At 33.6% G+C, this 23,592-nt stretch overlaps 1 protein-coding gene and 1 long non-coding RNA gene across 11 annotated transcripts; both read right to left on the bottom strand.

Annotated features, from left to right (window-relative positions):
• Positions 1 to 7,146: 7,146 nt before the first annotated feature.
• Positions 7,147 to 7,737, bottom strand: LOC115951200. The gene is made up of 2 exons (XR_004083249.1): positions 7,646 to 7,737; positions 7,147 to 7,567 (listed from the first exon to the last, which is right to left on the bottom strand). It is a non-coding gene; the product is annotated as an uncharacterized LOC115951200 (long non-coding RNA).
• Positions 7,738 to 7,902: 165 nt separating this feature from the next.
• LOC115953656 lies at positions 7,903 to 15,440 on the bottom strand. Of its 10 annotated transcripts, none has more exons than XM_031071407.1 (7): positions 15,248 to 15,440; positions 14,743 to 14,855; positions 14,561 to 14,621; positions 11,773 to 11,952; positions 10,264 to 10,351; positions 8,462 to 8,528; positions 7,903 to 8,359 (listed from the first exon to the last, which is right to left on the bottom strand). In XM_031071407.1, the coding sequence occupies exons 4-7, from the start codon at positions 11,879 to 11,881 to the stop codon at positions 8,306 to 8,308; spliced, it is 318 nt and encodes a 105-aa protein (XP_030927267.1). In that variant the 5' UTR covers positions 11,882 to 11,952; positions 14,561 to 14,621; positions 14,743 to 14,855; positions 15,248 to 15,440; the 3' UTR covers positions 7,903 to 8,305. The 10 variants fall into 10 exon arrangements, with proteins under 10 accessions (XP_030927267.1, XP_030927268.1, XP_030927265.1 ...); XM_031071408.1 differs by having other exon boundaries at positions 11,773 to 11,917; XM_031071405.1 differs by having other exon boundaries at positions 11,773 to 11,922; positions 15,248 to 15,439.
• Positions 15,441 to 23,592: the final 8,152 nt, after the last annotated feature.

Raw genomic sequence — 23,592 nt, 5'->3', positions numbered from 1 at the left:
GTAGAGTAGAGGAGAGGAGAGGGGAATGGTTATTCATTTCCTTTTATTTGGATGTCTTAAAAAATTAAGTAAGGGAGAGGAGAATATATACAAGGATGGCAATGAGGTTGGGTGGACCCTCGTCCTTCCTCGTCTCTTCTTCTGGTTGGAAAAAACCCACATGGAGTGAGACCGAGCTAGCTTGGATTTAGGAAGAGTTGGAGATGTTTTACTAATTCTAATGAGAGTGAATGACATAAAGATTACATATAAAGGGAAGTGGTGACCATGAGAGAGAAAAAGAAGGGACAAGTATTTTGGAAATGATAATAAAATATGTATTAAATTATAACTAGAATATGTATAAAAAAAGATACACTATATTTATAAAAAAATTTATAGCTTTTGTAAATATGCATTTAGGGTGGGGCAAGATGGGGTTAGGTGAGTAAAATCCATTCATGCCCCATCATATCTTCAAGGCAGGGAAAATCTACACTAAACAGAGTATGGTATGGCAGGTCAAACAGAACGAGACATTTTTGTCCTCCTTCTTTATATATCTCTATATCTTGTTTGGATATCCTAAAAATTAAGGAGAAGAGAATAATCATATAAATTCATAATTAGGGGTGTGCAAAAAACCAGAAAACAGAAACAACAGGCCAAAATCACTCGAACCATGTCCAAAATTTCGATTCGGTTTTAGGTTTCCATTTCTTGAAACTGAAAAATTCGGTTTTGGTTTCAATGGCAGGTCTTCATGCACCGAACTAACCAAAATCGAATCGAAGTAACTATACAATTTATATTATATTATATTATATAAGTTTATATAGACCTTGCCAAATAAGTTGGGCCTTCGGCCTTGCAAATATATTGGGCAACTTGGGTCTAGCGTCTGGGCTTGGCCTTGTAGAAATTACTCAAGCCCACTGCCCATTAGATAAGTTAGATTAACTAACTAAAATTAAACTAATTAACTTAAATTAAGTAAGTTAAACATAAACTAATTGAAAAAAAATAAATAGAAACCCTACCCTACCTACCCCACATTCAGTCCCTCTCACATTCACATGCCTCCATCACTCTCTCTCACACATAGCCTCCATCACTCCCTCTCACACACACCGGCCTACATCAACCCACATTTGCCGCCAACCACCACTGCCACTCCACATGTCGGCCTCTTCTTCTCTCATGGTATGATTCTTCTCTTTTATTTCTCTCTCTTCTTTTTTCTTTCTTTGTCTCTGATATATATCATGAGAGTACTATTTGGTCTGTTGGGGCCTCTTCTTCTGCAATATTTCACTAAAATTTCTTTGTTTCACATTGCATATTCCAACACCTCAAATGGGTACACTTCACTTTTTTTGAGTTTTCTTGCTTCCTTTTCAAACTAACCAAAACCAAAATAAAACCGAAACTGATTGATTCCCAATTATTTTGGTTAGTTTTGGTTGAGAATTTCAAAACCCAAATTTTCAGTTTTGGTTGGCCAAACACAAAGAAAATCGGCCAAACTAAACCGATTACACCCCTATTGACAATTATGACCCTCTTTAACTAATTTTGAAAAAAGAATCATATAAATTGACATCATAAGAACAAAAATAACAATTTAATTTAAAAAAAAAAAATATAAGTGGAACCCTTCCCTCCCCCCAAAATTCCCCTAATTTTGGGCAATTAAAAATGAGTAGTATCCTACTCCAACCCCTCCAAATCCCCCAAATCCTTTCCTTTTCCCTTATAGAAAACATCCGAGCAAGATTCATTAAACCATTCTCATCTCCTTCCATCTACTTTCCACTCCTCCCCCTCCATCTAAACTCATTATAAACAAAGACAATGTCTTAAGACATGTTCAATTAATTAATAAGAATTTTAAATCTTGGGAGTTAAACTCTTGAGGACTTAGTTAATTTAGTGTGAATTAGAACTCCTGAAAGTTAACATTTATGCAAAGAGCCATGTAAATCAATTGGCAAATCCTAGTATTTCCAACAAAGACATCCAAGGATTAGGTACCTCAAACTTCAACCATCAAATTATCAAAAAAAAAAAAAAAAAAAGACATTTATATTGTCTATAATCTATATATACTTAGATTTTGAATTTATACTATACTTTACATAGAGCTAAAAGAGAATTACTCTTTTGCTCAAAACTAACTATATAAAGTTATTCTTCTCCACCAAATATATATATATATATATATATAAGTTATTCCCATAAAAAAAAACTATAGAAAGTTAATTTTATAAAACAAATTGTTTTTATTTTTTATTTTTTTTATCAATAAGATGTTTACCTATATTAAGGGTATTTTTTTTTCATTTAATACAATTTTGTACTGGTTAACTTGCCAGTTAATTAGTTGTGACTAAGTGCGTTTGTGTTAGATTATTTTATAGAGTGAGACTTGGTACAATACTTAAGTGTTGTTTTTTAAATTCTCCTCTTAAGATTCTATCATGTGGCTTTTTTCTTATGGATGAAAGTGTATTTTTTAAATTAAGTATTCACATGGCAGAATCTTAAAAGGAGAACCTAAGGAATAACACTTAAGGTACTTGTAGGGATGAAATTCCCGAAAATCAACAAATGGGCCTATGGACCCACACAAGGCCCAACCATGTCCCAACAGGGAATAAGGACCCGAGCTACTTCCGGCCCAACCCTGTTGGGCCCGGTTTGATCCAAGAGACGTCCGAGGAGGAATGCCTCCTCGGACACGCAAACATGGGCCCAATATACGTCCCCTACACAGTGAAGAATCCATTCAGGTGAACGTGGGCAGGAAGGCGAGCCTCATCCAGCAGGAAAGAAGAAAATGTAAAGAATCAGGGGGAAACCACAACTGCCGCATTAAATGCAAGAAAGCTACTTTTTCAGCCGCATTAATGTGGAGAAGATAGGCAAACAGTATTACGTTGGCCAGTGCAATTCACAGAAAGACAAAGAAGATGTCTAATGGGACAGACACTCAAGTGAAGGTCCAGATGGCTAACAAGTGTAAGGTTCTTATCAATTCAAGGAGACTATATAAGAAAAGGAGATCCCCTTGAAGTGGGGATCGGAGCATTAAGAAAGAAAAGAGAAAAAAGGGTAAAAGGACTCTTGAGTCTGTAGACAAAGGAAGAGGTGCACATATTCGTCTCCTCGGGCCGATATCTTATCAAACGTAAGCGGAATATTCTCACGTTCAACGTATTGCATGGCGTACATCTAACTGACGTTCATGTCGTCTAGTCCTAGTTCTGTAACCCACTCTCTACAAATTCATTGTCTGGGGACTTTTGGGCCAGAACCACTAGTTTGCTGGGCCTAGGCCCCAAAAACCCGTCCCTATAGTACTGTACATAAATTTTGTCCTATTTTATATAAAATATGCCTTTTGTATAGCTCTATGTAAAGTATAATATAAATTCAAAGAGTAATGCTAGATCCACAAATTATATTATAATATTTTTACAAACTATTAATGTGGCAAATACTTACTGATTCTCAATAACCACTCCTTACATCAAAAATTTGTAAAATAATTTGAATATCTAAATTTAAGTTTTTCATTTGTAAAAGAATTTTGTCAAATAAATAAACAATCAAATATTTACGAATTCTCGAAAAATTAACAATTCCTATGATGAACTCTTTCACACCTTAAGTAATTTGCAATTATAATATGAAGGTTTGAATTGAGATTCAAACATTTGTTCCAAACTTGCTGATGCCATCCTTTGACTTATTAAAATAGAAAGACATACTTAAAAAAAAAAAAAAAAAAAAAGCTATTGAAAGAAATACTTTATACTTTGTATGCAATATATATAGGATCGATTAATGTATGTCTTTAAGGCATACATTAACTATCCATTTTAAGAAAGGTTTTATGGGAAATTGAAAAAAATAACAAAAAGTTTGTTAGTTTTTTCAATTTCTTATAAAAACTTTCTTAAAATACTTTACTAATGTATGCTTTAAGGGCATTCATTTAATAAATTATATATATATATATATGTAAAATTATATATTAAGGGGGATTTGTTTTATCCCGTGCGTCACGCAGGACATCAATATCTTGGTAATTTCTTATATGTCAAAGTCAGTCAGGGATGGATTGAAAATTGAAAAATACCATTTTTTTGGACCCATCATTGTAGTGATCAAGAAACTTCATATGAAAGAGTAAGCACAAAGCAATACGGAAGCTGAGAAAATTCTTAAGTTCTTCCGTCTAAGATTCTAAATACTATCTGACCTCGACTTTGAACCCATCATCAGGCAGCAGCTAGCCATTGTCTTCTTTCTTTTGGGCTCTAGTCAACAAAATCCAAGTACTTTAGAACATTTTAACATCAACCTTTTGATGGTCCTCTTCATACAAGTTCCAACTTTCAACACTGTATGCAATATTTAATCAACAAAAGTTCATACAAAAGTGAGACTTATTCTTGAAATGGTGAAATTATGGATCTTTGCATGCAGTAAAGGGACAATTCACTCTGCCAGTTCATGCTACACAACAAAAATATAAAATTACTATATGTATATTCTCAGGACACTTGATGTTTTTGTTTTCTTTTATTTATTACTTTCATGGTACCTAAACACTTATACATTTATTAGATGATATTTTTTTAATTTTTCTTCTTGCTTTTCATTATCTAATAAATAGTTATAATTCATTTGTAATAGAGCAACAAATACATTATGCAAGGAAAAAACAAGAATCTCACATTATACATATGCCAGTCACATGGGAGACTTGTACACAAGATAGACATATGTTCAAATTATTGGTTCAATGGTTTTTCGGCATGCTGTTCATTATGGTTGACATGGGTATAATCCTAAAAGATGCGAACTAAGAAGTCAGATCAATTATAGTAAAATTAATTAAGTCTAATTGTCCACTCAATATTTAATGCGATATGACTTGTCTCAGTGGTGGAAGTTCCTACCACATCTTAAAAGTACTCTAAAACCAGCAAAACTAGCAGGAAATGGTTGCATTTACCAAAAACTATGTATGTAAGCAATGATAGATTGCTAGAATCAGCATGTGCCGATCAAGAAATATTCATTTCAACAACATTCAAGAGGCATGTAACTCTTAGCCTAGACAAATTACACCCAATTAAACCTTTCTTCAACAAAATACCAACTTGAGCTTCAAAGTGCTGATTATCGCATTAGCCGCAGTTGTTACGTTCTTTGTGTACAGGTTACGACCAAACTTGTCTTCTTTTGTAGGAACTTCCATCAAAATACCCTTCATTGAAATTCCATTCAATTACATGAGCCCTAACCAATTTCAAGTTTTCAATTGCATTGCTTAGAACAAAAAAAGACCTGACAATAGTCAAACTCTAATTACTATTGCCATATTGCCCCTTACAGAATCAACGGATGAGACAATTATCAATCAATGAACTCCAGAAACAGTTTCAACCTGTTATTAATCACCAGAAGTCCCATACAAGAGCAAGACCTACTATGAATGGTGAAATTGTGTAACTTTGCAAATAGTAAAGGCACAACTCATGCTACACAACTAAAATAATATTTTTAAGTCTAGCATTTGGATTAAGATTAGTTTTCAGCAATCTATAATAAATGCGATAAATGATAGCAAGAGGTTCACTACCTTCCTTCATATCATTACCGGATGTTAGAATATTTAAAGTCAAAGCCTTGATAATATTGGGATCATCTAAAGCAAGGTTTACTAGCTTCCTCATGCAGGTTTAGCCATAACTTTTATTTATTTATTTTTTTTGTGTGGAGAAACTAGCCATAACTTAAGCCCAACTCTTCTGGAGTCCTAGTAGCATCAGTTAGTGGGTTAGTGGATATCCTGAGAACAAACTTCATGCCCTCAAAAATTCAAACTTGTTGACCTCAATCAAATTATATGAGAATGGCCTGGACCACTCACCTCAGTGGTGGTGCCAAAACCAATTTTTCACTGTGCCCCAATGGACAAAACACTCATTCTCTTCATCTGTATCAAAACACCCATCAAATTTCAGTAGCACGGTCATGTCTTTGAGCATTAACTAATCCAAATTCAGTTTGTCGATTAGAGCATTCACAATGGGAATGACATATGCTATATGTTGGTTCAATTTAACATAAAAGCCTAGAACCCCCACCCCATTCGGACTTGTAAAAGCTGACTATTGCAAAAAAATTTACAAATGTACTACAGTGTGATTCTAAATGTAGAATCGCATTGTAGCTCAATTGCAAAACAAAATATTAATATTTTATTCTTTTTTACTATTTGCTTTACCTGATATTTCAACTCCTCTTTCTCACGGTCACTCTCATCTCTCTTTTTTTTTTTTTTTCAATCCCTCCCCCTTGTCCCCTCCGTGTGGATCGGTGCCTGTACATTGGTGTATCTTAGAGCATACGGCGTGGGTTAGGTGGTGTAGTGGTGGGTCTAGTGGCGTGGGCAAGTGGTTGTGGTGGCATGGGTTTGGTGGCTTCGGCAAATCTCTTCCCTTTTTTTTTTTCCCCTTGAATCAAGCCTCTGTGGGTCTCATAGTTTGGTGAAGCTCATGAGTTTGATGTGGTGGCAGATGTGGCAAATCAGGGCAGTGCCGAGGTGGTGTATTGGTGGGTGATGGTTGTGTTGTTGATGGTGGATTGGGGTGGTGCTGTAGTTAGTGGATCAGTGAGTCGTGATTGGAAAGTTTTGGGTTTGGGTGGTGGTTGTATTGTTGATGGTGGATCGGTGGGTATTGGTTTTGTTGTTGATGGTGGATTGGTGGGTGGTGATTGGAAAGTTTTGGGTGGATCGATGGGTGGGCGTGTTGATTTGGGTTTGGGAGGTGGATGTATTGTTTGGGGTTTGGGATGAATTTCTGCGCTGGGTTTGTCTAGGGTTTGGAATGAGTTTCTGTGCTGGGGGTATTGGGTTTTCTCTGTGGTGAGGTGATGACTAGTTGAGAGAGAGAGAGGAAGGGAGACAGAAATTAGAAAGAATAAAATATATTTTATTGTATAATCTATATTATTTTAATGTGTTGCATTGTAAAATAAAAATTGAGATGCAGAAAGTATTGTAAAATGGTATAGTATAATTAATAAAATAGATTTTTGGGATGATAAAATAGAATAGGATAACACTTCTAGCTGTGAATGCTCTAGTTTAACGCTTGCCAAAAATTGGGGTAACAATTTTATTCAACTCTAGAAAGCTCAACCCTCTTAAATGTCCTTGTCTTCCAGTACTTTCATCACTAGCTCTTCTACCTTCCTCCCGTAGATTTATATTAGCAAGCATATATGATAACAGTCCATAATAAGCTGCATGAGCAGACTCCATTTCATGAAGCCAAAAATCTCACCCCCTTTGAACATTTTTTTTCCCATGGAGTTTGCAAGCACCCAACAGATCCCTTAATGTTACAGAGTTGGCCTCTAATGGCATATCTTGAATTAAATTTTAAGCTTTATCCCATGCAACCACACAATCATAGTCTTCCAAAACAGTTTGTAGGCCATCGACATTCAACAAGGATTGAAGTCACTTCTTACCATCCTCAACTATGGCCGCAAGTGAAGAAAACTGCAACAAATGTAATTTCATCACATTTTAAATCCAGCTAATTCCATTTCTTTAGAGAGAGTCAAAGAGCTGTTTTACCAAGTCTACATAGCACCAGACCAGAGAAGATGGAATTATAGACAAAGGCAGCCCCTGTATTCTGCAAAGTTCCATAGAAAGATATCTAGAGCAGCACCAACACCACCCCCCCCCCCCCCCCCCCACCCCCAACAAAACACACACACACAGGGTTGCGAGTGTGTCATTGAGCTGAATTTCCATTGGCTTAAAAAATGCTACTATATTTATTTATAGCTTGGTGGAAACAATGGCCTTCCATACAGAACTCCGTATGATTCTAATGAACTTTTGGAGGAATATAATACACATAAAAAAGAATAATCTGAGCACCTCCAGTTGCCATTGCAGAAAGAAAGAATTTCAATGAAAGCAAGAGATGTATTTTCCCAAAATTAGAAGCAATCTTACTTCAGAACTGATTAGTTAACTACACAAATGTTTAGCTGTTGACAGGAACCAAACTAAGACTATAATTTTCTAATTGTTACCTGGCATCTGAAACCAAATTATCTGTGCATGACTTATGTAAAGTGTAAACTGAGAACAGGCAAACCAACTGTACCACCATTAGATCAATTTGAGGGATAAAAAATTGTATAGCCTATGGGTTGCTTCATCATCAATCCGCACAAATAAAACTGTGCAAAATTCTTAAGAACACTAGAAGGTTCCAATAACTTAGTCATAAAGGCCTTCCTCATTCCAGATGTCAACTAAAAAATCAACCATCTCCTGCAGAATCCATCAAATGATAATATTCATGTCAATATTGTCCCACAGGTGAGAAGCTAAAAAAAACAAAGAGGAAAATAGAAAGCTTCTACAGAAACTAACAGCTAACGGTATTGGCTGCTGAAAAGGTTCAGTAGATAAAAGCAGATCCTCGTATGTAGTGGTCCAGCTGCAAAAGATCTCATGGTTACATTATTCTGTAAAATAAAGAGAAGTAAAATGTTTTTTTTTTTTTTATTTTTTTATTTTTGGTAAATGAAGTAAAATGTTTTACACACATTAAATAGTTGTATAACTGAAACCTCCCCAAAAATGTTAAATACACCACCCCCGCAGAGGTAATAATGCCTGTTCTTCTATCTCCCCTTTACAAAAAACTTTCACCACATCAAGCAATTAAAAAAATTATTTTTAAATTCTTTTTAACATATTTCAAATATTAATGAAATTATGATGAATAAGAGGATCAAAAAGGAAAAATCAATACACGTTCAAATAAAATACAAAACCTGGCAGGGAAGGGTACTGGGATTGTCAGAAATCTCTCACATTATTCCCATTTATAAAACATCAAACATGTTAGCAAAGCCAAAGAAGAGCAAGTCCTAATTTGTGAGCATTAATTCCTTTCTTACACTAAAAATTACATCTTAAAGAAGTCTTCTCATTGTCATACATTGATTCCTTTTTCACATAAGTGGATATATTCGAGTAGGAGGGCAAAAGTCAAGTACAGTTCCTCAAGTGTTGTACCTTAAGTTCCCCAATTAAATTCAACCATATGACAACATTGACCACTAAAAGCCACATGGTTAAATTTAATTGTCCTTGGGAAAACATAACATCGTTTATGGTACATTGGCTAATGTAGCACATAGCTGAGTTTAATTAGAAAACCTAAGAAACAGTATCCAAGGAACCGTACCCAAGGTAACATAACATCAAGCTTTCGTGAATCCCATTCCAGAGTTAGAATAAAGAATATAAGGGTGGGTTTGTAGAGGTTTCACAAGTGGCCAATTGGTTTTAATGACACTCACAAGCATGGAGTACACACTCAGCGAAGTGAATACCTCTCACACAAGCACTTCAGTTCAACGTCAACATAGTTTTTGTACCTGCCCCCACCCCCTCTTTTTCTAGAAACTTAGGTAAATTGGTATATGTCTTGTATACTTCCCACCTACATTGGTTGCCCTTTGGACTTTTAATGACATTGTTTACAAATCAAAAAGATTGTGTCACCGTTTTTTCCTCTCAATTTATCCTATCTAATTTTGTTTACTTCAACATCCTCACAGTATGTGGATCAAGAATTTAACTGTTAACTTTTTTTTTTTACTCCCGACTCCACAGTGGATTAGACAATTGGTACAGAAATCCAAAAGTTTATTACTCAAATGTTATAATAGGAGGAAAATCCTAATAAAAAAAAAGTTTAATGACGTAATCCACCTTATACATTCTTGGATGTATCCAGATCCATCTTTCTCTCAAAGCTGCAGCTGGAACTTGCCAGTCAAGTTCCAGGCACAATTGATGGAACTAGTAAATTCCCCACCAAAACTTGACATGACAATGAATCCCCTACCCTATCCACCCATAAATAATAATAAAAAACATACAAATTTAATGGTTAGTAAAATGGTTTATTGCAAGTAGAGGCACATATTTACAAGCATGCTACAAATTTCCTGACTGAGCCATTTCGAAAGAACCCAAAATAAATCCACATATAACTCCAAGCAGGTCAAAGAAAGAAAATAGTAGCAGTGAAAGACAAAACTGGCATCTGCCATTAGCGCTTTAACCATCAAAATCTAATGGAATCTTGAAAATCTTTTTTCTTTTTTCTTTTTTTTTTGATAAGTGGAATCTTGAAAATCTTTAACATAAGCATATACCTCATTATTGGTTCTCTAGGCGTTCTTCTTGATCTTTGAGATTGGTCCCCAACCCATTCTCTTCTTTTCTCATGCCAAGCTATCTCAGCTGCAAAGTGAGTCCATCCGTGTTAATCACAAGAAAAGGATTTTACTTGAAAACTTTCTAGAGAGGCGAAAAACAAAGGAATTTTCACTTGCACTGAATGCACTAGTAACTAAGGGTTCATTACACACCCACTCATACACACATTCAGACCTTACACCGAAAACCAAAATATGCTGATAAAACCATTTTACAAATTCATTTGTTTTTGCTGCCATATAACAATTGTTGTTTAGTAAAATTCAAACAAGTTCAACCATACTCAAGATTACTTTGCTACTTATCAAAAAAAAAAAAAACTCTTATGATTACTTTACTACTTATCAAAAAAAAAAATACTCAAGATTACTTTGCTCAGTTTCACAGTATATTAAATAGTGTTACAAGCATAATTATTATGTCTCTCTCTCTCTCTCTCTCTCTCTCTCTCTCTCTCTCTCTATATATATATATATATATATTGTCTTACTCTAATAAGCATGAACACTTCAAAACCCCCGTCTTCGTGTCAGACATGTGAGGGACACTCTGCATGTGTCCTCTTTGTACTGGGAGGGAAAAAAAATTTATTTAATAAAATTCTTTTGATTTTAGATATGTTTCTTTAAAAAAAAAAAAAAAAAAAATTGATAAGTAAGAATAATTCTATTGAAATGAGACTACTTCATGAAAAAATACATGAAATAGTGTAAAGAATTACCATTGGAGGAAATATCTACATATGAATAGACTCTATGAAAGATTGAACAGAATTACTGTGTGAACCCAAAGCAAAAGATCACTCATAGAGAGAACTAATGAAGGATGCTTGCAGTTAAGTTGACATATACTCCACATCTTCAAAAGTATGTCAATTTCTTTCCCTCCATATGGTCCACAACAAACATAAAGTACAAGATTCTAGACACCTGAAGAAGAAGTAGGCCCTCCAATTTGCCACCCATATGTTTTAAAAGATTTTTATTGTTGTTATTTATTTTGAAAAGTCAAAATAAACATAAAATATACCTAAAGGTATATATTAACTAATCGATTGTTTGTTGTATCCCCACTGTGCGGTGTCCTAATTTTTCAAGAATTGTTGTGTCGTCGTCCCATGGCGAGTCTGTGTCAATGTATGAGACCATGCTTTTTAGGTCTTAATACACTTATATAGAAACAAAAGAACACGTAAATGGCCTTATACAATATAAATACCAACATTGGAACACTTTTTTTATTATAACCTATGATTTAGACCACAAGGTCAATGACTATTATCACCCCATGCGCGTAGAAAATATCAGATTCAGCATTAGCTTGACACTCTGACCACATTCCAAAATAATTGTTCAAATGGTAGACTGGTAAGTGATAATACTGTCCTTGAAGGCAAAATTATATCAGATCTATAACAAATACAAGCTTTCCTTCAATAGACATACCGTGGTTAACAAAGATTTCTTTCTCATTAGGCTTCTCTGTGCTAGAATTATTTGATCCTCCTGAAGGTTGGCTTTCATTGGAATTAGAACTGCTACCATTAGTTTCCATTGTCTCTGGACTCGACAAACATTGCCTTGAAAATCACTGCTCTGTACAAAAAGTAAAGGAGGAGTGCAAGTCTCCACATGAGAAACCATTCATCAGCTCACAAGGAAGCAATCCATTGCACTGGATATTGAAAAGGCAGGGAAAAGAAACGTCTCATGCAGTTAGATAAAATTCAAACTAAAATTGGAAATTGAACAGAAATAACCTAAACAGTGAGATATGAGTCTGCCTCAAACTTTTTCATTATTGTAACCGTAATAGAATAATTTACAGCTTCTAGATGTTGCAGTCATAACAAATAATATAGGCGTTAAATTATTATTATTATTTTTTTTGGGTGTACAATTCACAGTCCCCTGAACAGCCTTTAAAACTTTTCTTCCCTTCCTTTAATAAAAAGGCAACACCTATCTTTTATTACATCATTAGAAATCCTAGAGCCACATTTTTGCTATACTTTTTCCATCAGTGAAACCTAACCTAAACAATCAGAAGCCTCTCCAATTTCTGCTGTCATATTTCCTCCCATTAATTTTCCATAATTCTGCCAATCTTATTCCTGTCTCTGGCAAGTATCCATCAAGATTTTCATAATTCTAGTCAAGAAAAAAATCTTGAAACTTCCTTCCCATTAAATATTCTTGAAGCTTATCCATGTACAATGATAGAATGCAGTCCTAAACACAGTATTAAAGGCCATCCTATCCATCCTATATCAATCTCTTTTTTGTGGGAGACATTTTTCGTGGAAAACCTTTCAACATACAAAAACCACATATTTCATAAAATAAGTTCCTTTACAAGAAAAATTGTCTATGGATCCTCAACAAATTAGCTATGGCTGGCCAGATGTATTATTTTCCTCCATTCTATTCTATTTGAAGTCATGCTCTCCGTTACTCTTTTTTTTTTGGATAGGTAATAGATATTTTCATTAAAAAAAGTACATGTTCACGATGATGAACAGGGTACTAGAAACAAATACAAACAAATCAAACAGAAAAAGAAACAGAATGCACGAAATCAAAAATGGAAATACATTGTGTAAAACCCCAAATACGAGACCACCCAAACAAAGTCCCAACTAGCAAAGACTTCAAAGAATCAGCAAATTTCTCAACATCCTCAAAAATGCAAGTATTACATTCCCTCCAAATAAGCCACATCAATTAGGCTGGCACCATATTCCAGATTGAAGAAGAGTGTAACCCCAGGAAATTCTCCCATGCAAACAGAAGAGAAACAACAATCCTTGGCATCACCCACTGCAAACCACATATCAAAAACACTTCACTCCATAAGGCGTGTGCAAACTTACTTCTACTAATGTTATATTTGGTCTTCCTCTACCTTTTTTTGTTCCCTCCACTTAGATCAATTCACACTTTCTTATTGGTTCATTAGTCACTCTCCACTGAACATGACCAAACCTTCTCAAGCGACTCTCCCTCATCTTTTCATCAATAGGGCCACAAGTACTTTAAGCTGATTTCCTCATTTTGAATCCTATTTTTCCATGTATTTCCACTTATCCATCTTAACATTTTAATTCTGCTACACTCATTTTATGAGTATTTTTCTTCTTAACAGCCCAATATTTAGTAGTATAGAGCATAGTTGGTCATATAGCATTCTTACAAAATTTTCCCTTTAACTAAATAGGTATGCTATGATCACACAAAACTCCTAATGTGCTTTCTCCATTTCATCCAACTTGTCCTTATCTCTTTTTAGTATCTCTTGACCATCCAGTCTTACTACCCCTTTGTCTCTGTTTTTACTTTTACTAAACTTTACTAACAGTCCATGTACTTTGTTTTAGTCCTACTTAATCAAAAACCTTTATATTCTAGAGCAACTCGACAAATTTTTAACTTGGAATTAACCCTACTTCTAAGTTTTTTTTTCTAGGTAATAAGAGTAATATTATTGATGAAAAAAGAAAGGAAAAATACAAGGTGTTCATGATGATGAACAAATGGAAACAAAAATAGACAAAAAAGAAAAAGAAATCAAGAGGCTATTCTAAGAGAAGACATAAACTCTGAAAGAGAGGAACAATTAGTAAAACCCCAGCACTGAGACCAATCAAAAAGATTACGTTGGCATAGATCTTTTAACCCTACTTCTAGTTTTATCCACTAAAATTGTATCATCCACAAAAAGCATACACCAAGGGACTTCCTCTTGAACCAAATTATGGACATCAACTACCTAGACGCCTCTATTCATACAAGCCTTATCCAATCACTTAGTTTTAAATACAATTTCCCATCCACCCCTACTCCCCCCTTTTTTCCAGTGTAATCTAGTCCTGGACTATCTAGGGCCATATCTTCAGTGTTATGATAAGTGATCATGTCTCAATCATCCCTTCAACCTTTTAGTTCTTTATTCATTCATTTTTATTGATAAGTAAATCTCTTTAGTCCTTTCCCTGGCCTAACCACACTATCCACAAATTTTGCAATATCACTCACTGTTTTCATCAGCTCTTACCATTAATTTCATTGTGAAACCTCATTCCTCATCCAAAGCAACACAGCAATGACAAAAGATTCAATAATAAATATATCAGCTTGGATCACAGTGAAGTCCCATAAAATATGCTTCAAAATAGATAAGAAAAAACACAGCTCTACCTTTTACCTTATTTTTTGAATAAGTAATAGGCTCTACCTTTTCCCTTGGCTTTCAAAGCATGCACTTCGCTGTTGCTGGGGCTTGCAGACAGCTCTTTCTGGGCATAGCAGCAAGCGGAAAACAAAAGTCAGAACTAACTATTAGCTAGCCCTATGTTTTTATTTATTCACGAATCTTAGCTTCCATGCTTTTACCAAAATTAAAAACACAAACTTTACCATCACTATCAAACACAATTCCCCATGCCCAAGAAACAACTTCTTAAATGGTACAAGACCTCTACAGAAAGCAAAATACCATAGCTTTCTGTCCTTGCCACATTGCACTTCAACTTTCTCAATGAAAGACACCAAAAAAAAAAATTTATCAGTGCATTCTTACTAGCTATTATTTTAATCATATTCACTTTTTACAATTCTACAATGCACACATATATGTACCTCACAATCAAAATATCAATCCATTGAGGTAATATTGCAACACACACACAAAAGCAAAGAAACCCAACTGATAACAGACCCTATTACAAGCAAAAACCAAAGAAACCCATTAACTTTCATAGCATTAGCAATGCAATTAAAGGTTAAAAATCACAAATTTCCATTGACGACATAAAACCCACATCAAAATATCCAAAATATAACTGAAATAAACCCAAAAAAAAAAAATTCAGAGACTGTTATAAGGGCAAAGTAATAGAAAGGATTGGAAAGAAAGCCGTACCTTTGGTGTGAAGCTATGAAGTCTGAACTGTGTTGTGGAGTGTGAAGGAGAAGTTGAACTTTGTAAGAAGACAGATCCTTTTTGAAGATTCGAGAACTGTGTTTTTTGGTAAAACAGGAGTGAAAATCAAGGTTGGGAAAGCGTTTAGATTCTTTGCTTTAGTGGGAATATCTTGCATCTAGACACACTCGGACGATCAAATATATATCACCTCCTTGATTTTGCACACGTGGCTCAAAGTGCATTAGAGCTTTTTTTTTTTATGGGTGCATTAGAGATATTTAGAGCATATGATCCCTAATTGGCTAATTCTCATTTTGTCTGAAAAATGTTACTGTATTTCAATACTTTTTTTTTTGGTTGTTGAGAAATTAATATCTTGATTTATGAACGTAACTAATTTGGTTGAAATTCCATAATTATTCATAAAAATATTTATGACTAATTTTTTTTTTTGTTGTGACTCAATATACTACCTCTATGATTCGCACACGTGGCTTGATATACGGAGAAGATCCTTTTAATTATTATTTTTTTTCTAAAAATCAGAATAGTAAATTTTGTCTTAATTGAATAAAAATCATTTGTCTCGTTGTTGTTGTTTTTTTTTTTTTTTTTTTTTTTTAAGGTTTAGTTATTTTATAAGAAATTTTAAAAAATAAGTGACAAGTTGTAATTGATAAATATATATATATATATATATATATATAAAGTCAAAACTCAAAGAAAATCAAATTAGAAACTAGATTAAATTTCAATTGGATTCTAATTGTGCGCCATGTGTCTCATTTAATTTTTAATTTTTTTGTTAAGTGAATTATTGAGTGTAAAAATCGAAAAATCCAAATCTAATCAGATTTTAATTGGAGTCCAATTTTTTTCCACGTGTTCATCTAATTTTTTAATTTTTGTAGCAAGTGAATTATTGTGTGTAAAAACCGAAGAATCTAAATCTAATTAAATTATATATATATATATATATAACATGAGAAACCATTACAAATTTTAAAAATCTATGGTTTTAAAAAGAAGTAAGCTAATATCACGTATAATTTCAACATTTTCTAACAAAATGTATAATTTGAACTATATAATTGTAATTATTTTTAATTGTGTCCATGCATATGCACGAGTTACACACTAGTACAAAGTAGAACATAAAAGGTAATATATATATATATATATATTTATTCCTATTAATTATGTAGTATCTTAGTTATGTCTATTTCATTTATTGAAGAAATATTAGTAAAAGACTTTCACTTTTTTTTTAAAAGGTAATTAAGTGTCATGTCTTTTTTAAAAATAATAATTTCATGTTAAATATTGAATAAGAGGTGAATGATAAAAGAAATGTGCAATATGAACTCCAAAAGGAATTTGTACAAATAATACCATAACACTTTTGGTAAAAAAAAGTTAGAATACTAAAAGGCGCCAAAGGATGATGGCCCATAAGCCTAAAATGTTAATCTCTCTCTCCCTTTCAGCCATCGGTTATTTTGTTTTAGGGATGGCTTTTCAAAGGGTCTTTTCATTTTTCTTTTCCTTTTTTTGCTAGGTGATTTTGCGGGGACTAGAACCCCCGAGCATCATCAGGACACAAAGGTACCTAGGTGCCAATAGGCTACTGAGGCCTATGGCTTTTCAAAGGGTCTTTTCATTTGATAAAAATTGAACATTTTCATTTTGGGGGTCTTGCGGAATAATTGGATGTCAATAACGAAAATGGGCTTCCATTTACAGGCATGGCTTGGGGCCCAAGTCTATTTGAGTATGAACCTTGACAATCTAGGCCCAAACAAACAAAAACAAAACAAAACAAAATCAAAACAAACAAATGTTTGCATAATTGCATCTCAAAACATATATAGTGTCATAGGATAGGACTTTAATGACCACCGAAAGAAAAAGAAAACAGGACTCACATCACACACTTTATCATACCATTTTTCACAATTATTTTTTCTGACAGATTGCGACTGATTGTCTATAAGTCTCATATGAATCTAAAACTTTTTTTTCATCAATTATCGTTTGCTGGTTGTAAGATAGTCTTATATTTGTTTTCACACACATAAAACATTGGACTTCCAAAGCCCCATGCTCAATTCTGACCAACTAAAAGTGTCATAAGATAAAATAAAATCGAATTATTGTATTTTCCTGTGGCTGACTGCTCTACATATACACAACAGGTTACATGCTCTGATTATTGGTCTTCTAGAGGTATATCATATACATTATCTTGTAGCTCACCTTGTATCTGTAAGCATAGATAGGAGACTAGCTAAAAGACCATTCCTCTTTCTCATAGAACATAGAGATCATGAAAATGGACCTACAATATATATGAATTGCAGACTAGCTTAACTATGAGTTTACTAGCTGCTTCAAATTATGGCATGGCACCCATGCATGCCCAAAAAACAAGACCCAACCTACACAAAATTCCAAATATATAGTGTCATATTAAGTGTCGGTGGGGTATCTATTTGGGAGCAGGTTATGTCTCTTTCAATTGGGATTTCTTTATTACTTTTTGTTAACTTTAATAAATAGCAATGTTTCATAGCTAGGGTATGCTATATATTATGAAGCATCAAGCAAATTAAGTGTATTCTGATAAACATTATCATCAAGAGAGTATTATAATCAACGTTTCTATGTGCTTGCCACACTGTCTGATGTATCCATTTCCGTCTCAAATTCAAAGAACAATTATTGCTGGATTTAGCGCTCATTTATCACACCCGAAATATCGAAAATTTATTGATTTGATTTATTTATTTAAAATTTTTTTACTACCCATATTCTAGCAACTTTTTTCTTTTGCTATTTACTTTTTGTACATTATCCAATCACGTTTTTGTGCTCATTAATTATTTATCCTTAATATTGTATATATATAGGGGAGAAGGAAAAAAAACAAAACTATTTTTACTTTTATTACTTTATTAATTTTTTAGTGCACAATTGCAATCGAGAATACGAAGGAACAGAAAAAGAGATTACGTTTGAAAATTCAATGAATATTAATGTTCAACACATCAATTGCTAATTGAGGCAATGTTTCTTTCTTTCTTATTCTTATCATTATTATTTTTTTAAGAATCATCGAAACGGTGAAGGGCACTAATCGTTGTACATGTGTACCGTCGCATTTTGATGTAATAGTTGTTGTTACTTGTTAGCCTGTTACCATCGTATCTATTCTTTTGATTTCAAGGACAGATGAGAATTTAACAGCAACATATTTTTTTTTTCTTTTTTCGAAAAAAAAGAACGAACCAAAAAAGATATTAGAGGCAAAGGTAATGTCCATGTCCACCACAAAGGTGGATTCCCGATTCAATATAGCTGAGCTTTTTGTTTTCTTCATAAACCATCAGTGCATCACAAAATAGAAGTTCTTTTCTTCTTTTCCTTTGAGTGTCAAAAAGTCAAAAACATAAACCTAGGTCCTAGGTTAATTGCACTGCTCCTAAATTTTTGGGTCAATCTCAATTTCGTCATAAATTATAAAATCAAGTAATTATTGGATTTTATAGTTTAGGAAGAAATTAAAATTGGTCTAATAATTTGTTGGGGTCAAGGGAATTTCAATTAACCCTATAAAGTATAAACTTCGAATCACTTACCTAATACTAATAGTCAACTCTAGGTATATTTTAAATGTTAGTAGTGAAACTGAAACAGAGAGCATACCATATTTTATGTATGAAGTTGTATGTGTTTATAAAATAAGGACATGAAAAAAAAAAAAAAAAGGTTATCATTTGTAATTGACCTATATTCTCACGTATATACTTGACACAAGATAGAAAGTGTAGATGCCATATATATACCATACTAGTTAGATGTAAACTCTTAAGGGTTCCTTGAATACACAGAAAAGTTTTGAAATCCATCATAAAAGAAAACAAACATACTAAAATTTTTTTGATAGTAGAATCTTAGAGCATTCACAGCAGTGGAGGCATATTGCTATATTGCTAAAATTTAGCTCCACATACTCAAAAAACACGCTGCAGCAATAGAGGTATAAGCCAAAAATTTAGATGTTTCGCTACAGTGCACATCTATATATAGATGTGCACTGTAGCTGATAGCAAAAACAAAAAATGAATTTTTTATTCCGCCAGTTAATAAAAAATTCACTCATCTTTCTTCGTCTCTCTCAGTCACTCTCTCATCTCCCCAGTTTTTTTTTTGCTGAATATCTTCCCAGTCACTCTCTCATCTCTCTCTCTCAAGCAAACTTCTCTTCCACCGCCGATCTCCTCACGCCGCCTCACGCCTCACGCTTGCTCATCGAAGCCGTCGATCTGAAGCTCATCGAAGCCGCCGGTCTGAAGCTCATCGAAGGTCGTCGATGTTGTGTCGCCGATCGCCTCATCTCACGCCCCCGATCGTTTGCTCATCAAGCAGCCATGCCACCGATCGCCTCATCTCACGCTGCCAATCGTTTGCTCAACAAGCCGCCGGTCTGAAACCCATGGAGCTCGCCGACGTGCTGCTTGTTTGTGATTTGTGATTTTTTATTTTATTTGTGATCGGTGAATTTGTTTGGTCTGGTAGAGGAAAAAGATTGGAGATATCGGGATTTTTTTTTTTTTTTGCTGTGGATTACTAGTGGTGGTGGTGGCGGCGGCGGTGGTGGTGGCGTTGGCTGTGGCTGTGGCTGTGGCTGATGGTGGAAGTGGTTGTAGTTGGTGTTGTGAAAATTTTTTGTGTAGTAGAATATATTATTTTATTGTAGTGGTTATATTATTTTATTGTGCTGTTTATATTATTTTATTGTATAGAAAGCTAAAATAGATCCACTGCTGTAGTATGTGTATAGGTAAAATAGATAAAGTAACTTTTGGTGGAGCTAAATTGCTATATTTTTATCTCCACTGCTGTGGATGCTCTTATTTTTCTTTTTTACAGATTGCATCACTATTTAGAGGGTTTTTTTTTTTTTTTTGGGTTGAGAAAAAGGTTAAGAAACTTATTTTCCAAATGAAAATATTCGTGAACAAATATATTGTACAATATGTAATGAGACTCTAATTTGATAAAGAAGGTCTCAAAGTAACTAAAATAAAGGGAAATAAAATTTAAGTCCTAAAAATCTAAAATTATATGTAAAATATAATATAAAAAAATAACAAGTAATAAAAAGAATATACCCCATATTTTGTCCTATATCAATACTTTGCCCATCACCATAAAGAGGAAGAAAAAAAGAATAAGAAGAATGAGGGCCGCCTAATTTCAATTTGTGACGGTGCCATAGTTGTTCGTTTTGTTTGTTTTTGTATTTATTTTTTTACACACGAGGAAAACACAAAAAACCCTAATAGTTTTGGTTTCTCCGTAAAACACGCAACCTCTTTGGAGGTCAAGTTTAACACTTCATCTCTTGTGATATTTTATGCGCATGATGAGAATGTATCTTTGTTCAATTGTTCATATATTTTTTTTATGATAATCATGTATTTTTGTTCATATGACATATAAATCATCTCTTTTTATAATACTCGAATCTCCTACTGTTATAAAATTTACATGTTGTGAGAAGAATGATGCATTCGAGAGACAGCTAGGTTAAGCACCCATGTTCTTAGGAACATTGAAGCAACATTTGTCAGCTTCACGTCGATTCCCTTTGACTTGAATGCATCTTTCTGGCCAAAAGTTAATGAAGCAACCATTAAACTATTGCCTAATAAACAGTTAGCTTCATTTCCCATCGATCATTCTTCTCTCCTGGTAAATACTCTAATATATATATATATATATATATATATATATATATATATATACAAACCAATTTTCACTTGAAAGTTGAGTTTATAGTAGAGAGGAGGCAAAAGCAAAAAGGTCCATCATTATTATTTAACCAAGATTGAAGTACGTAAGTGTCCTTTGAGCGTCAATATTCGTCGGCAAATGAAGGTGGTCCCCATTGCCATCTCTTCCACAGGCCCACCCCCACCTCCCCTTCAGGCTTTCTCTCACTGTACTGACCGACACTATAGTGCAATTCTCCATCGTGAGACTGTTTGTCATATTTGGTCTACAATTGCAGCTCCCGTATTTTGAATCCAAAGAGATAACATTATTGATTATTCATAGGTCACAACCCTGGCACTTGTGTTGGGTGCACCCATGGCAAGACGTAGAGGCAGAGTCAGTGACTTCTTTGGTAATGGAATCATTTGTGAGACTACTTTTTTAGTCTGCAAACTGAAGCTCCCATATATAATTTGAATCCAGAGAACATCATTCACACCTTCCAACTATTACATAATAATTCTAGGACAACACAATTTTCCGTTACTATCTTATATGATAGACAGTAACTAACTGTTATTTTTACATAAATTTGTAATTTTTTTTCTACCACTCACATTTTGTTAAATTAGAGTTGTTCAAAGGTTTTTTCACCACGTCAATACCAATATGGCAAGGGAATTGAGAAGTAGAGTAACCGACTTAGTTTCTTTCACCATGGCAATACCAATATGGCATGGTAAGATGTAAAGTCACCGACTTTAGACTAATGGACACCTCTAGACCTAAAAGTACAAAATAAGGGATTGCTTTATTTCTATAGAAATCTTTTTGGGAGAGAGAACACATTGAGTATTTAATATAATATATAATGTTATCATTTGACCCAAAAGGCTTAAGTTTAATGAATATAAGCTCAACTATAATATATTAACTAAATATAATTTGAGTGATATTTAACTCAACTATTACATAGTAATTCTAGGATAATATAATTTTTCTTACTATCTTAAATGGTAGATAGTAACTAAATGTTATTCTCACATAAATTTATAATTTTTTTTCTATCACTCATAACTTGTTACATCAGAGTTGTGTAATGTTTTTTTTTACCATGGCAATACCAATATGGCATGGTAAGTAGAGTCATCGACTTAGTTATCAGAGTTGTTCAAAGTTTTTTTTTCACCATGGCAATACCAATATGGCACAGTAAGAGTAAGCCGTAAAGTCACTGACTTTAGACTAATGGACACTCCTAGACTTAAAAAGTACAAAATAAGGGATTGCTTTATTTCTACAAAAATCTTGTTGGGAGAGAGAACACATTGAGTACTTAATATAACATATAGTGTTATCATTTGTCCCAAAAGGCTTAAGCTTAATGAATATGAACTTAATTATGTTATAGTAACTAAATATAATTCCCATAAAAAAATAAATATAATTTAAGTGATATTTAATCATAAAAAATTATTTAAAATTGTCACCCAAGACCTCAAACTATATTGAGCCCGCCTTGATGCATGCCTAGGTCTAGAGCCAGCTCTACTTCACTGTATCTTACCAAATTTTTTTTTTTTTTTTTCTATTTCCATATTATTTATATAAAAGAGTAAGGTATTCTTTTTTAGGTATAGTTACATGGGGCTTATTAAAGTTTAATGGCAGGTGTACAACGATTTACAGTTCTTTGTGCAAAATATATTGTGGCTGCTGGCTAAGACTAGGGAACATGTTTTAATTCCTCTTTACATAATTATTTGAATATTCTCTCCAAAAAAAAAAAATTAAATTAAATAGAAGAGCATTAATGCTTCTGAGGCACGGTCAAAGAAATCAAAGCTTTTGAATAATACGACGAAAGATCCTCATAAAAGCAACCAGATAGATTTTGTCCATCCCTTTATTTAATTTTATCCCTTTCACTTGAGCAAAAAAATAAAAAACCATATTAATTTGATCATCATTGAGGGAGTAATGAGTAGTCTCTCGCATTCTTATCAATAGAGGCCAGAATTGGATTTGGATCGGGACTATTGCACCTTGCAATCCTAATCTTTAATGTGAGAGAGCAAGGTTAAAAAAAAAATGGTGAAAAAGATAAAAATAAAAAGGATACAAACTTTGTTTTTAATCTCTCTCTTTTTTTTTTTTTACAATATATAAATTATACTCTAGTCTAATCTAAGTGTATATGTATGTGAAGCTGTTTTCTGAAAACTTAAACTCTGGCCCTTACTCCTCACACTGCACAAGCACTTATATTTGTGGAGTGATTATCACACTAAAAGCGCGATGGTTTTATTTTTAATTCTAGTACTTGAAAATTGTATTAGATAGTGCAATAGCCCGAAATCTCAATCTGCCAGAATTAGTATAAACCATCAAAGCGAAACTTTTTTAAAGTTTCAGACTTTTAAGAGAGATTTGTCTTTTCCTTTTGTGCTATACCACTGAATCTTGGCAGTTGAACTGACTTAAATTTTTGTCCCAAAAAAAATTAATGAAACCTTTAAACTCTCAATCTTTGTCAATTTCTTTTTGTTCTCCGTATGCAG

Source organism: Quercus lobata, chromosome 7 (assembly GCF_001633185.2).
Source record: "Quercus lobata isolate SW786 chromosome 7, ValleyOak3.0 Primary Assembly, whole genome shotgun sequence".
NCBI classification, from domain to species: Eukaryota; Viridiplantae; Streptophyta; class Magnoliopsida; order Fagales; family Fagaceae; genus Quercus; species Quercus lobata.
This window is presented reverse-complemented; position numbering and strand designations above follow the sequence as displayed.